Genomic DNA, 14,085 nt, shown 5'->3' with positions numbered 1-14,085 from the left:
ACAGAGTCAAGTAAGAACAAACTGTCAAAATGCAGAACAAACTGTCAAAAAGTCACACGCAGACACACACTGACACGGTTTTAGGAGCTACTGAAAAGAATGGAAAGGTGAAACTTTTAGTTTATATTGTGTGTTGTGGTCTGGAGAGATGGTTCCTCTTCCTAATTTCATGTTGAAGCAGCAACTTATTTGACCTAGTTCTAATTCTGGGAGCTGTGGTACACTCTGTTTCATGATGATGGATCTCCTCTGTTCTGTTCACCCTATCAGGATCTCCTCTGTTCTGTTCACCCTATCAGGATCTCCTCTGTTCTGTTCACCCTATCAGGATCTCCTCTGTTCTGTTCACCCTATCAGGATCCGTGATGCCCTGAAGTGTATCCTCAACATCTCTCGCCATGGTAACCAGTACATCCAGGTCAATGAACCCTGGAAGAAAATCAAAGGAGACGAAACAGACAGGTTAGTCTCTCTCTCTCTCCTGTCTGTCTCTCATGTCTGTCTCTCTCTCTTTCTCCTGTCTGTCTCTATCTCTCTCCTGTCTGTCTCTCTCTTTCTCCTGTCTGTCTCTCTCTCTCTCCTGTCTGTCTCTCTCTCTCTCCTGTCTGTCTCTCTCTCTCTCTCTCTCTCCTGTCTGTCTCTATCTCTCTCCTGTCTCTCTCTCTTTCTCCTGTCTGTCTCTCTCTCTCTCCTGTCTGTCTCTCTCTCTCTCCTGTCTGTCTCTCTCTCTCTCCTGTCTGTCTCTCCCTCTCTCTCTGTCTTTCTCTCTCTCTCTTTCTCTCTCTCTCTTTCTCCTGTCTGTCTCTCTCTTTCTCCTGTCTCTCTCTCTTTCTCCTGTCTGTCTCTCTCTCCCTCTCCTGTCTGTCTCTCTCTCTTTCTCCTGTCTGTCTCTCTCTCTTTCTCCTGTCTCTCTCTTTCTCCTGTCTCTCTCTCTCTTTCTCCTGTCTCTCTCTTTCTCCTGTCTCTCTCCCTCTCTTTCTCCTGTGTCTCTCTTTCTCATGTCTCTCTCTCTTTCTATCTCTCTCTCTTTCTCCTGTCTCTGTCTCTCTCTTTCTATCTCTCTCTCTCTTTCTCCTGTCTCTCTCTCTTTCTCCTGTCTCTCTCTCTCTTTCTCCTGTCTCTCTCTCTCTTCTCCTGTCTCTCTCTCTCTCTTTCTCCTGTCTCTCTCTCTCTCTTTCTCCTGTCTCTCTCTCTCTCTCTCTTTCTCCTGTCTCTCTTTCTCCTGTCTCTCTCTCTCTCTCTCTCTCCTGTCTCTCTCTCTTTCTCCTGTGTCTCTCTCTTTCTCCTGTCTCTCTCTCTTTCTCCTGTCTCTCTCTCTTTCTCCTGTCTCTCTCTCTTTCTCCTGTCTGTCTCTCTCGCTCTCTTTATCTCCTCAATCTCCCTGTCTCTTTCCTTCTCTCTCCTTCTCACTCTTTTCCCCCCTCTCTCTCTCTCAGTACTGATGCCCCTCCCCCCCTCCCTTCCTTCCAGGCAGCGAGCGGGCACAGTGACAGGTGTGTCTGTGAACGTGGCGTGCCTGCTGTCCGTCATGCTCCAGCCCTACATGCCAACGGTCAGCCAGACCATTCGCCAGCAGCTCAATGCCCCGCCCACCATTACCGCCACCATGCTGCAGGGCACAGGGAACTTCGTCTGCTCTCTGCCCGCCGGGCATCACATTGGCACGGTGAGGAAAGGGAGAGCGAGCTCTTACTTTTAGATATGAACAAAAGGAAATCACATTGTCATATATTCCATTATATTTGTTATGTTGTTGATGTTTATTAGAGAGACAGTTCCTCTTAGCAGTATAATCTTCTTGCCTAGGAGCCATTTGGGCATTTTAAACATGTGTGCTTGAAATGTTTTTTTAAATATTTTATATAACAAATTATATCAAAAATCATACATTGTAATCTCTGAATGTCAATGCCTCGCTCTGTCTCTCTCTCTCTCTCTGTCTCTCGCTCTGTCTCTCTCTCTCTCTCTCTCTCTCTCGCTCTGTCTCTCTCTCTCGCTCTGTCTCTCTCTCGCTCTGTCTCTCTCTCGCTCTGTCTCTCTCTCGCTCTGTCTCTCTCTCGCTCTGTCTCTCTCTCGCTCTGTCTCTCGCTCTCTCTCTCTCTCTGTCGCTCTGTCTCTGTCTCTCTCGCTCTGTCTCTCTCTCTCGCTCTGTCTCTCTCTCTCGCTCTGTCTCTCTCTCTCGCTCTGTCTCTCTCTCTCGCTCTGTCTCTCTCTCGCTCTGTCTCTCTCTCTCTCTGTCTCTCTCTCGCTCTGACTCTCTCTCTTTCTCTCTCGCTCTTTCTCTCTCGCTCTGTCTCTCTCTCACTTTCTCTCTCTCTCTCTCTCTCTCTCTCTCTCTCTCTCTCTCTCTCTCTCTGTCTCTGTCTCTGTCTCGGTCTCGGTCTCGCTCTCTCTGTCGTCCTCAGGTCAGCCCGTTGTTCCAGAAACTAGAGGCCGAACAGATCGAGTCTCTGAAGAAGAGGTTTGGAGGACAACAGGTCAGTACATTGGTAAAGGTTACGAGATTACAGGCCATAAGGCTAAAATGATATACCGGTAATGAAAGGAACATTTACTTGAAGCAGAAAGAGGGCTGATAAAATTCCATAGAGGATCGTTACTTTGATATTTCATCAGGTAGGTAGATGAAATGCCAAACGAACAACGGTGATATTGTTCAGTGGCGTTGTTCTCAGGCAGTGCGGCTCTCTGAGTAGCTTAGTATCTTAGAAGGCTCAAGGCGGTTCAAAAAGGGGTGTGTTGGTGCATATGTCAAAATCCTCTCCTCCTCGATCCCTCCTCAAAACCAAGTGGCAGGGCAGCCGGTATGTTTTTTAAATTTAGGAGTGGGCCTTTATCTAAATCTTGTCCTCAATCCCTCCTTCCAGCCAGAGGAGGAAGAAGAAACCAAACCGAAGAAGGTATCTCACCATGCTGTGTTCTGTATGGAGTGATATTAGTGCCAAATTCAAAATGATTGAATTCAGATCCAATTACTGTCGGCACTGTTATCACTCCATAGTAGTGTTCCATTCATGTGTGGCCAAGATGTCTTCACTAACTCGCACTAACTCGCACTAAAAAAATAGTTTTTATCTGATCAGATAAAATAAGAAAATGTGTGCTTTATTTAATTTCTTCTTTTTCAGAGGGAATTTTAATTTCTTAGTTTTCTTGTTCCCATTAACTCAATCTTATTAACTCATAACATTGTATGATAGATTTCTTAACAACAAATGTTTATTAGCTGAGAGTGAAATGTAGTAGTGATTGTTGGAGAAATTGCTTAACATCTGAAACCCGTCTTTCCATTCTAGCCAAAGACGACAGCCCAGACTGATGTCAACGCCCAGCCCGCCCCAACCCCAGCCTCAGCTCCTGCTGCTCAGACTGCAGTGAACGGCGCAGACGCTGAGAGAGCCAGGGAGCTGGCACTGGCCGTGGCAGAACAGGTAAAATGGGGACGGATGTAACGGATTAGAAATTAGGAGTGAAACAATGACGTTTTAAGCAATAAAACAATCGTCCCCTAAGACAGTTACAAAGTACATGATTTTCTTCCAAAATGTCATGTTTGCATGACGTCCTAATATTGGGACATGTTACTAATATCAGATATTATGTAATGTGAATGGTTCCTGATGTTCACACGACCTCTCGATCAAATAGCAAAACATGTTTGATATTTCTTTGTCCCGATGACTGAGTCTAACACAACCTCTTCTCGTCTATATGCTCTCTGCCAAGAGGAGAAGGTGTTAATTCATGAATTGACTAGTTGGTAATGACGTGTGTCTAACCTGTTCTCTGCTCTCTGCCAGGGGGAGAAGGTCCGGACCCTGAAGGGCCAGAAGGCAGAGAAGGCTGTGATTGGAGCGGAGGTCACCAAACTCCTGGACCTGAAGAAACAGCTATCCCTGGCTGAGGGAAAGAACCCAGAACCAGTCCTGTCGAAAGGCAAGAAGAACGCCCAGCCCGCCCCAACCCCGGCTTCAGCTCCTGCTGCTCAGACTACAACGAACGGCGCAGACGCTGAGAGAGCCAGGGAGCTAACACTGGCCGTGGCAGAACAAGTAAGATGGGGGACGGATGTAGCGAATTAGAAATTAGGAGTGAAACAATTAAATTAAACGATTAAATAATTGTCCCCTAAGCCAGTTACACATGATTTTCACCAGACAAGTCTTGATAGTATGACATCTGGTACATAGTAATGTGTAAAGGAACGCAACCATAGCATTTCAAGTTATGTCAGTGTGTCCATGGATCGGCTCGATGATTTAACAGTTTGGTAATGATGACTGTCTTAGCTGGTACTGATGACCCAACTTCACATGACACGCCCAAGAACAGCATCGCTCCAAGCAAACCGTTGTTTTTCAATAGAGAACTAAGTTGCAATGACGTAAACGGCTACAGCCAGCGAACCTTCACCCACTTCTACACCTGACCCCGCAGCGAGCTCGAACCTTCACCCACTTCTACACCTGACCCCGCAGCGAGCTCGAACCTTCACCCACTTCTACACCTGACCCCGCAGCGAGCTCGAACCTTCACCCACTTCTACACCTGACCCCGCGGCGAGCTCGAACCTTCACCCACTTCTACACCTGACCCCGCGGCGAGCTCGAACCTTCACCCACTTCTACACCTGACCCCGCGGCGAGCTCGACACCTTCACCCACTTCTACACCTGACCCCGCGGCGAGCTCGACACCTTCACCCACTTCTACACCTGACCCCGCGGCGAGCTCGACACCTTCACCCACTTCTACACCTGACCCCGCGGCGAGCTCGAACCTTCACCCACTTCTACACCTGACCCCGCAGCGAGCTCGACACCTTGTGCGGACCAAGTGGAGGGGCCTTTAGATATTGATTTACTAGTTTGTAATGACAACAGTCTAGCTTGTTATGACGACAGTATCTAGCTAGTAATTATTTACTAGTTGATAATACTGACTCACTGTGTTAAACCAATGGGTTCTCTATGCCATGGGAGAAGTTGCTAGTTATTGATTTATTAGTTGGTAATGACGTCTGTCTAACCTGTTCTCTGCTCTCTGCCAGGGGGAGAAGGTATTAGTTGGTAATGACGTCTGTCTAACCTGTTCTCTGCTCTCTGCCAGGGGGAGAAGGTATTAGTTGGTAATGACGTCTGTCTAACCTGTTCTCTGCTCTCTGCCAGGGGGAGAAGGTATTAGTTGGTAATGACGTCTGTCTAACCTGTTCTCTGCTCTCTGCCAGGGGGAGAAGGTATTAGTTGGTAATGACGTCTGTCTAACCTGTTCTCTGCTCTCTGCCAGGGGGAGAAGGTGTAGTTATTGATTTATTAGTTGGTAATGACGTCTGTCTAACCTGTTCTCTGCTCTCTGCCAGGGGGAGAAGGTATTAGTTATTGATTTATTAGTTGGTAATGACGTCTGTCTAACCTGTTCTCTGCTCTCTGCCAGGGGGAGAAGGTCCGGACCCTGAAGGGCCAGAAGGCAGAGAAGGCTGTGATTGGAGCGGAGGTCACCAAACTCCTGGAACTGAAGAAACAGCTATCCCTGGCTGAGGGAAAGAACCCAGAACCAGTCCTGACGAAAGGCAAGAAGAAGTGATTAGAAAGAGAGGGAAGCCAGACAGAGGCAGGAGCAATATGAGAGAAATAGAGGGAAGTAACATTTGAATAATTACCTTAATAGAGAATAGGATCAAGATATAGAATATGTGAGGAAGTCATAAACAGGTCTGTGACAGGATGGAAGACAATGTGGTGTTGCTATGGGGACAGAGCAATAGGAAAGATCAGTAATCAAAGAGGGGGAATTTGAAAACTGCTACAAAATATTCCGGCAGTATATTTCTTCAGGTTCTAGTAGCCTGGTAGCGATGTTGATTCCCCTTTTATTTTTCATGAAGAGAAATAAAATGGTGACGGCAGCAATCAGGCTGGTTCCACCAGGCTACGGGGTTCTATCCATTACCACCAGGCTACGGTTCTATCCATTACTACAGGTCAGTGTGTGATCGATGTCTGGGTCAGGTGTGTAATAATATTATGATATTGTTATATTATTTTTAAAAAATGTCATGTTTTTACATATCCCCATACCCATTTATTCAATCAAATAAATACGTTTGCTAAAAATAACTTTTTTTGCAAATACTGTGGAAAATGAATTCAGAAACAGGCCAAGTTGGAATTGTATTTTTTTCTTAATTTGTCACGTTGAAAGATTAAAGCATTTGTTTGGACCTTATATGCATCTCACTTTACATTGAAATCAAATAGACATTCCAATACACTATAAAATTGTTTTACGGATTTTATTTGCAACTTTGAACAAACAATAATACAGTTAAAATGAACAAAGTAAATCCAATACAATGTTTCGTGTAATAACAGAAATAAAAGACGAGCACGTTAGTTTTCCTCTAATTCAACCACCTAACCGATACATCGTTTACAATAACATGTTGAATGAATATGGGTACGGTAAAGGTATATTACAGTAGAACTGTGTCGGTAATAATAAAGGAGTATATAAAAGATATATGTGAATCAGGGTAGAGCTCTACATTGTAAATATTACTACCACTAAATTCAGTCAATTTGATAGAAAAAGATTAGCGTTCTAGGTGTAAAACTATCCCTACACACTAAAGCCATAGCGGCTTATATAAGTACTGAGTACTGACTGGCAAACTTTCCTGAGATCCGTATTACTCAACAAACTGGGCAAGAAATATCATCTCTGATGGCCTCTGCAGCCTTTAGGATGAATCTTAATGTTAGATTTTGAGGTTGGCGGATAAGGGACAGTAGCCTGGTATTCGTACTGTTTTTAGCTACGTTTCACAGTTGCCACCCAGTGACAGAATGGTAGGCGTAGCGTTCAGTCAGGTTTAACCAGGCTAGATAAAGGATGTGGTGACAATGAAATGCACTCTCCGTGTTCCTAGTTCTCGCAGCCTTCATACTAGGAATGAGTCCAACACAAGTTTGTCAGAATCGCTTAGTTGAGGGTTGCTGGGGGCCGATCAATAAAAACGTATACCAAACCCCCAATCGGTAACTCCTAGCAATGGGAATAATCACTTGAATCGTTTTTTTCCGATTAGCCGTAATTTTGGAATCAATGCCCGACGAACCCAAACACATAATCCGATCATTTTACTCATCCCTACTTCATCCAAATCACTTCACTAGGCTTAACGAGCAAGACGCCCAATCAGGATCGCGTTCATTAGGGCTTGCAACAGAAACTAAACAAGTGTTTATTTTTGTCCAGGTAGTCCCACCTTTTTTCTTTCCATTTGATGCCTTATGAACGCGATGCATGTGATGGGTGTTGGTTAACAGTCTTCATAGGTAGATGCATCCGATCAATTCCTTAATTTTGGAATCGACGCCCTCAATCAGTTAATTTAATCTAACCCATCCCTACTTTATACTGAACACTACACTTGACTGAATAAGCTAAATGCCCCAATCATTCAATGCTTGTGATGGGCGTTTAGTTAACAATATATTTCAAAGATGCTTCCTGACATCCAGCCCTACATGCATACAGTACACTGTAACCGCTCAACAGAGGCATTGCATGACCCATCCACCTTCTGAACCTTTTCCTCCATTACTTGACATGCTGTACGTCGATCTCTCAGTACGTCTGCCACAATGCTGCAGTTCCTTCTCTCCGTGGTTTTACTTGGACTTTCTCTTTCATCACTCGTTCTTTCTTTACATCTACCTTTCCTTCTTTCTCTCATACAGTTTTTCAGCAAATTATTTATTTAACATTCTTCTTAAAACACAACACGTATCTTTGGTTTCTTTCTAACGCTGTCTTAAAATGCATTTCAAAGTCACCACCACATTAAACCCTTCACCGCCAACCTGCTAGTCCAAATGTAAATGTTCTGCCGTGTTACTTCCTTCCTTTCTTCATCCCTCTCTCCTCTTTTCTTCCCTCACTTCCTGGTGTTGACTAGTCTCTCTATCAGGACTTCCTGGTGTTGACTAGTCTCTCTATCAGGACTTTCTGGTGTTAACTAGTCTCTCTATCAGGACTTTCTGGTGTTAACTAGTCTCTCTATCAGGACTTTCTGGTGTTAACTAGTCTCTCTATCAGGACTTCCTGGTGTTGACTAGTCTCTCTATCAGGACTTTCTGGTGTTAACTAGTCTCTCTATCAGGACTTCCTGGTGTTGACTAGTCTCTCTATCAGGACTTCCTGGTGTTGACTAGTCTCTCTATCAGGACTTCCTGGTGTTAACTAGTCTCTCTATCAGGGCTCGGCGTGTCCTCTGCACCTCCTCTCCCAGTCTCTCTATCAGGACTTCCTGGTGTTGACTAGTCTCTCTATCAGGGCTCGGCGTGTCCTCTGCACCTCCTCTCCCAGTCTGTCTATCTCCGCTTTCAACCTCTCGTTCTGGTCCGTCAGCTCCTGCACCTTCCTCTCTTTCTCCTGCTCCTTCTCTCTCCTGCTCTTCTTCGCAGAAGAGGAAGAGGAGGATGAGCGTGAGCCGGAGGAAGGGAAGGACAGAGAGTTGCCCCTCTTGCGTTTGTCCTGCTGAGACGAGGAGAAAGCGGTGCTAGTAGGAGAGGAAGGAGGAGAGGCGGAGGAGGAGCAGGAGGGAGAGTCGGGGACGCAGGGGTGTTCCTCCTCGCTAGCGGAGGGAGACTCAGGTTGTTGGACATTGTTGGAGTGATGATGAAGCTGATGATGGTGGTAGCTACCGCTCACCATGATCCCTGCGGTCTCCACCACGCCCACCCCTCCCTCGCTCAGCAACTCAAAGAACTCTGGGGGTAGCAGGTCCCCCCCTCCTGAGCCCCCTCTTTCTCCATCGCTACCTCTCTCTCTGTCCCCCTGCGCCTCAGCTGGACTCAGACAGGAGGAGGTGTGGTGGGGCGGATGGGTAGGAGGCTCCTCCGGGATCGTGACCCTCTGGACCCCCTCAACTCCGCCCCACGCCTCCCCCCCGACGCCCACCCCCACCCCGTCTGTCAGCCATGTCAGGGAACAGCTCTCCAGAACATCCAGGAACTCCGGCTCCTTCTGGAGAAAAGAGAAGAGAAGGAGAGAAGGAGAAGAGAGAAAGAATAGAAGAGAAGACAGAGAAGAGAAAGGTGAGTAAATGGAACATGGCCCGGTAGAGAGTGGTTGTGTCGAAAGAGCTTCTTCCATCAGCACTGTGGAAAGAGTTGCATCATGAAGAAGAGAAGATGAAGCAAAAAACAAAATGTAGATAACCAAAAACAAATTAAAAGCCAAAACACATTGACGATCATCAATCAATCAGTCATCGATCAATCATGGTTCATAGATCAATCGATATTGATCAAAACTAATTTTTAAAATCTCAACTGACCTCAGAGCAGGGAGGGGCACGCGCCAGCTTGGCCCCGCCCCCGTCTGAACCCAGGATATCCTGCAGGTCCTCATACCACGCCTCCAACTCTGCACCACACAGCGGCCCCACACCTGGGGGGTATGGAGGGGGCAGGTGAAGCCACTCTGCAGTCATCTCTCTCTCCGTCACTCACTCTTCCACAGCCACAAGCTGGAACACACTGGACCAGGACTGGAGGTGGAAAGATGGAGATGAGACTGTTTTAGAATCATGTCCAGACAGGAGGGTTTGGTTTTAGAATGATGAAATCATTCATTAATGTAGCATCTTCTGCATGAACAGTTTCTATACAGTAGGCTAGACATCGGGATCCACATACAAATGACTAAGGAGAAAGCTACATGTAAGAGAGCTGTGCAATAGAACAGGCTACGTTAGCACATGTTGTTTCAAATTATCAATTGTTGAAGGAAGATAAGCAATTGAACAAAGTACCGGTATTATAATTTCTATATTGTGTGAAAACAGCCACTTTTTCACTAAATGTTAAAATAGTGGCACTTAGTGGACAAATGGGTCTACTGCACAAACCAATTTATGATAATAGAATTATATGGCTAAAAACATGAGATTTCACGTTTACATTTAAGTAATTTAGCACAATTTTTTTTTCATACAGGTCCTCGTGGGAAACGAACCCACAACTCTGCTGTTGCAAACGCCATGCTCTACCAACTGAGCTACACGGGACCGTATTGGTGGTAGTTGAACTAAATTCAAATCTTGGTAGTGTTTTCAGTAGCTAATTACTTCTTTTTTTTTTTTGCCATTTAGCGGTGTAGGAAACTACTGGAACTAAGCAGTAGTTTTTTTTTGAAAGAAGATAATAAAATGTGGGTGAAATAAGCAAAAATGTCCTTTCTTTTTCAGACCTGCCAAATTCTCACTTGAAACAGTTTTTGTGTTTAATAGGCTACATTCTACATTTTGTTAACACCTGATCCCAGGGTGATATGTTCTTGCAATTTGCAGTCTATGACATTTCAGATTTATAATGATGACTTAATTGCAAACATTATCAAGTTAAAATCTTGAAAATAAATGCATTGATATGATGCAAGTATAATGAGGTTAACTTGTCATCCATAGACATAGCATCCAACACTCAGTAAAAACAACACAGAAGTCAAAAGAATGAATAGGGAAATGCAATTCACCTTCTGAGAGTCTTTTATAATCAAGTCTGGCAATTGGTTGTTGGCGATAATTTGTCCCAACAAGTCTAGAAAGAAAGAATTCATGGCATCAAATATTGCAACAATTATTCAATACAGTGTGTCTAGATGTTAAAATGTGCTTAAAGGAACATAAATTGGTATTTTATAACAACAGACAGATATAGCTGATGCACTCAACTTGATAAACAACCTCCTGATAATACATTGCTAAAATGGTTGAATACAGGCCTATAAAAATGATTTTATGTGGATTAAATTAATACAATAATTTGACAAACTACTATGCTATGGCTTCACAGTTCAGTTTTAAAAAAAAGATGTGTGGAAAATGATCAAAAACAGGTCACTCCGTAGGTACTCGAGGGCTCCCCCTTCTGCCACCGTCCACGATGAATTCTATTTCGATCAAAACATCCTTCCTTGAGTTCCATTTACACAAGCTCATGAAAAAGAAAAAATAGATTTCTACATGCAATCTTCCCAACACGCAATATATATTTTTCTAAAAATAGAGGTTTATCGTTGACATTGAATAGTTAAAGGTACTTTAAAAACCACTTGATGGACAGGAAATACATGTGACCACAACACAGCTAGCATGACAAACAGGTAGACATTAATCAATAAATGCAGCTCAATTCTTGGCAAATACTTTTATGAAGAATATCTATATATTCTATCATGTATTCTTTGAAGAATACATTTCAGAAATGTGACATTTAAGCAACTGCAGGCTAAATGTGTTTCTCGGATGTGGTGTGGTAGGCTACTGCTCGCTCTCCAAGCCAAGGCATTACGTCATGGAATCAGAGTCCAAGACAGGGTGAAAACGGACACCTCCACTGGGCCAGAACACTGGGATGAGACAATGAAAACCTTTCTATTCTATTCTAATGAAAAGTCCACTCCAAATAGCCATGCGATCTTATTCTGTCAATGCAAATAAGTGTTTATTTTTATTTTTATTTAATAGGCTATTAACATAACAAATGTAATGTCTGGATAAATGGCATCTTATAGATTGATCAAACAAAAGCCTGAATGGAGATAATGGGAAATAATAAGTTAATAAAACCGAAACAAAACTTTGTAAAACGTTATATAAACGTTTGACAGCCCAGCTGTCTCTGTGATGTCAAATGTCCGAGAGCGAGCTCGTGACAGAGAGAACGCAACTTGGGGTCAAAGTCAAATAATCAGATAAATGTTGGATAAAAATATAACAAATGTCAATTATAATTGCACACAGCAACTGCTGTCCTAAAACAGACATGGGAAAGTCGCCAAACAACATTCTTCTTTTCCAAAAGGGAAAGCCAGAGAGAGACGATCAGCTGCCAAATGAAAATTAGAACTTCTATAGAAGTCCCTAAAAGACAATGAACAACTTTAAAAACTATACAGAATAAAATTCACTTACCCTTTTTCTTTTATTATTTCGCTTTCTCGACTGTCTTGGATTCGGAGTATGTATATATTTTAGTTGAGATTGGTGATAGCTCATGTTAACCATTGTTCAGTTTAGGATACTGAATGTGATTTTTCGGAAACTCCCGGTGATCTTTATATATGGTGACGCCAACCGAACTCTACGGGAAGGTTTTTTTTTCACACAACCTAACTAAGACGTTAGCTGATGATGAAACTACTGACAACCAGATGGTACAATCGTAATCTACGCGCTAAATTATTTTGCTTGGCGACATCCAATTGGTAATTGTATTAAACAGTAAAGGCGGGCTCTAAAGGGTTTTCTAGTTGTCTCCATCTGGGTAGTTTGTGTGACGTGAAGATGTGATACTGCCAGGATGAATTTGGGGCGTATGGGAGTCACATGAAAGGAATGATGCAATGCTTGGCAACCCATTTCTAGTCGGAGATAAGACCGGGAGAACCAGAGCATGTTTTATTTAACAGTCTCTGTCTCTAACAAAAATCAAAAAAATACACTTATGCAAGAATATTTTAGCATGTCTAAGCAAAGTTTTCCTCACAAATATTAGGCTACACTATAGGCTATTTATAATTTATGTTCAGATTTTCTATTTTTGATATAGGCTTGCTCCTATTATTCTCTGGTATTTATCTTTATGTTTGGGGACCGTTTTCTTTATGCGTGTGAGGGCCACATTGTACAGTATTCAAGTTTGTGAGAGTAATGAAATGCTTTACAGTCCGACTGAAACCTGCTTTCTCTGTGTGTATAATATTATTTCTCAAGAGTAGAATGGCCTGCTGCAACAAATCCAACTTCAAACGATTGTTTTCTCCTCAAAAGAAACAATGCAATATAGCCTATGTATTGCCATAGGTAGCCTAACATCCCTATAGGGATGGATTTTTTGTTTGTTTTTATTTTATTGGATGTGTTTATTCTAAAGGCATGCCATGTTATTAGGATATTGTTTCATTTCAGACATTTCGTTTCTTTTTATATTGCCCTCTTTGTGGAGTGAGGGGCGCTGGCTATCAAAACAACATCCCACACTTCTTGAGCGCGTCGAGAGCGAGTTCCTAAACTCCTCTACCGCATCCTCTCTATCAATGCCATGAGCGATGATGATCGTGAACAAGCTACTAGTGTTGATGAAAACTGATAATAAAACATAAATAATGAAGGTTAACCCTTTTAAAAACCAACCTGTTCATTCTCTTTATAATAAAGAGTATTTAACTTCCTATGTTATTTAATCAGTGTAATGTTCATCCTTCGACACTTAACGGTTAATTCCTTAACTCCAACAGACAAGACAAGTGTTTAAATGCATGGCGCAACAACACGCGCAGTTTAGCAGCCTAGCAACAGCGCGGTTTAGCAGCCTAGCAACAGCGCCGAGTGGGATTCGAGACGCGTCGCGTGCGTCAGTAGCGAATAGAAAGCCCCGCGCTGTCTCCGGGACCAGGGTTAAAGCGCGCGATGAGCCTCGGTTACCACGTCACGATTTGAGGGTCTGTTGCTGAGTGAGTAGTTGGGCGGAATACTTTCTCTGTCTAATGTTTATTGAGTCCGGTCGTGTCGCGTGTATATTTTATTCGTTAGTGGGATAGTTAGAGGACACGGGGCTTTGTTGCCACGGTGTTGGCACTGGCTGGGTTTTTGTTATGATAGTCTGTGATGGGATGAGCAACAGTATTTGTAAAAAGCAGAACACAAGTTTACACAACAATATTATTCCATAAGCCTATGTAATTTGTTAGTTCGATAATAATATAAATACTAATTGTCATAATCATAGGCCTAATAACAACTCAATAACGTAACGTAACAAAATGTGGGAAAAGTCAAGGGGTCTGAATACTTTCCGAATGCACTGTATGAGCATGTGGTTTTCTGGATTGGAATTAATGTATTGTTTTTATAAATGATTCAGAAAGAAAGTATGTTGACATGACAGGTGAATATTCATATTGTGTTTTATACCTTATTGATTGTTTTGGGACTTTGAATAGACCTGGCACTGTCTCTCAGACTATAGTTATTCTGTATTAGGTAGGTAAAATTATAATTACACTGTTGCATCGA

At 43.2% G+C, this 14,085-nt stretch overlaps 2 protein-coding genes across 4 annotated transcripts in view; one reads left to right on the top strand and one right to left on the bottom strand.

The window, feature by feature from the left end:
• The window catches only part of mars1 (methionyl-tRNA synthetase 1), a 35,318-nt gene extending 29,094 nt beyond the window's left edge, over nt 1-6,224 (top strand). Inside the window, exons 14-21 of the mRNA XM_084172989.1 lie at nt 1-10; nt 358-462; nt 1,471-1,666; nt 2,406-2,477; nt 2,868-2,900; nt 3,297-3,431; nt 3,801-4,052; nt 5,433-6,224. The exon at nt 1-10 is cut by the window's left edge and continues 122 nt beyond it. Of these exons, the coding sequence (XP_084029115.1) occupies nt 1-10; nt 358-462; nt 1,471-1,666; nt 2,406-2,477; nt 2,868-2,900; nt 3,297-3,431; nt 3,801-4,052; nt 5,433-5,582 (953 nt within the window). The 3' untranslated portion in view covers nt 5,583-6,224. The remainder of the gene's footprint in view (nt 11-357; nt 463-1,470; nt 1,667-2,405; nt 2,478-2,867; nt 2,901-3,296; nt 3,432-3,800; nt 4,053-5,432) is intronic.
• A 52-nt stretch (nt 6,225-6,276) lies between these two features.
• LOC311138724 (uncharacterized protein) lies at nt 6,277-12,116 on the bottom strand. 3 transcript variants are annotated; one of them, XM_084173522.1, is made up of 5 exons: nt 11,983-12,116; nt 10,542-10,606; nt 9,343-9,555; nt 8,358-9,029; nt 6,277-8,280 (listed from the first exon to the last, which is right to left on the bottom strand). In XM_084173522.1, the coding sequence occupies exons 3-5, from the start codon at nt 9,496-9,498 to the stop codon at nt 8,224-8,226; spliced, it is 885 nt and encodes a 294-aa protein (XP_084029648.1). In that variant the 5' UTR covers nt 9,499-9,555; nt 10,542-10,606; nt 11,983-12,116; the 3' UTR covers nt 6,277-8,223. The 3 variants fall into 3 exon arrangements, with proteins under 3 accessions (XP_084029648.1, XP_084029647.1, XP_084029649.1); XM_084173521.1 differs by having other exon boundaries at nt 6,277-9,029; XM_084173523.1 differs by having other exon boundaries at nt 6,277-9,026.
• Between the last annotated feature and the right edge of the window lie 1,969 nt (nt 12,117-14,085).

This window comes from Coregonus lavaretus (genome assembly GCF_964263955.1).
Source record: "Coregonus lavaretus genome assembly, chromosome: 12".
In the NCBI taxonomy this organism is placed as follows: Eukaryota; Metazoa; Chordata; class Actinopteri; order Salmoniformes; family Salmonidae; genus Coregonus; species Coregonus lavaretus.
Note: the sequence above shows the minus strand (reverse complement) of the source record. Positions and strands in the feature narration are given on the sequence as shown.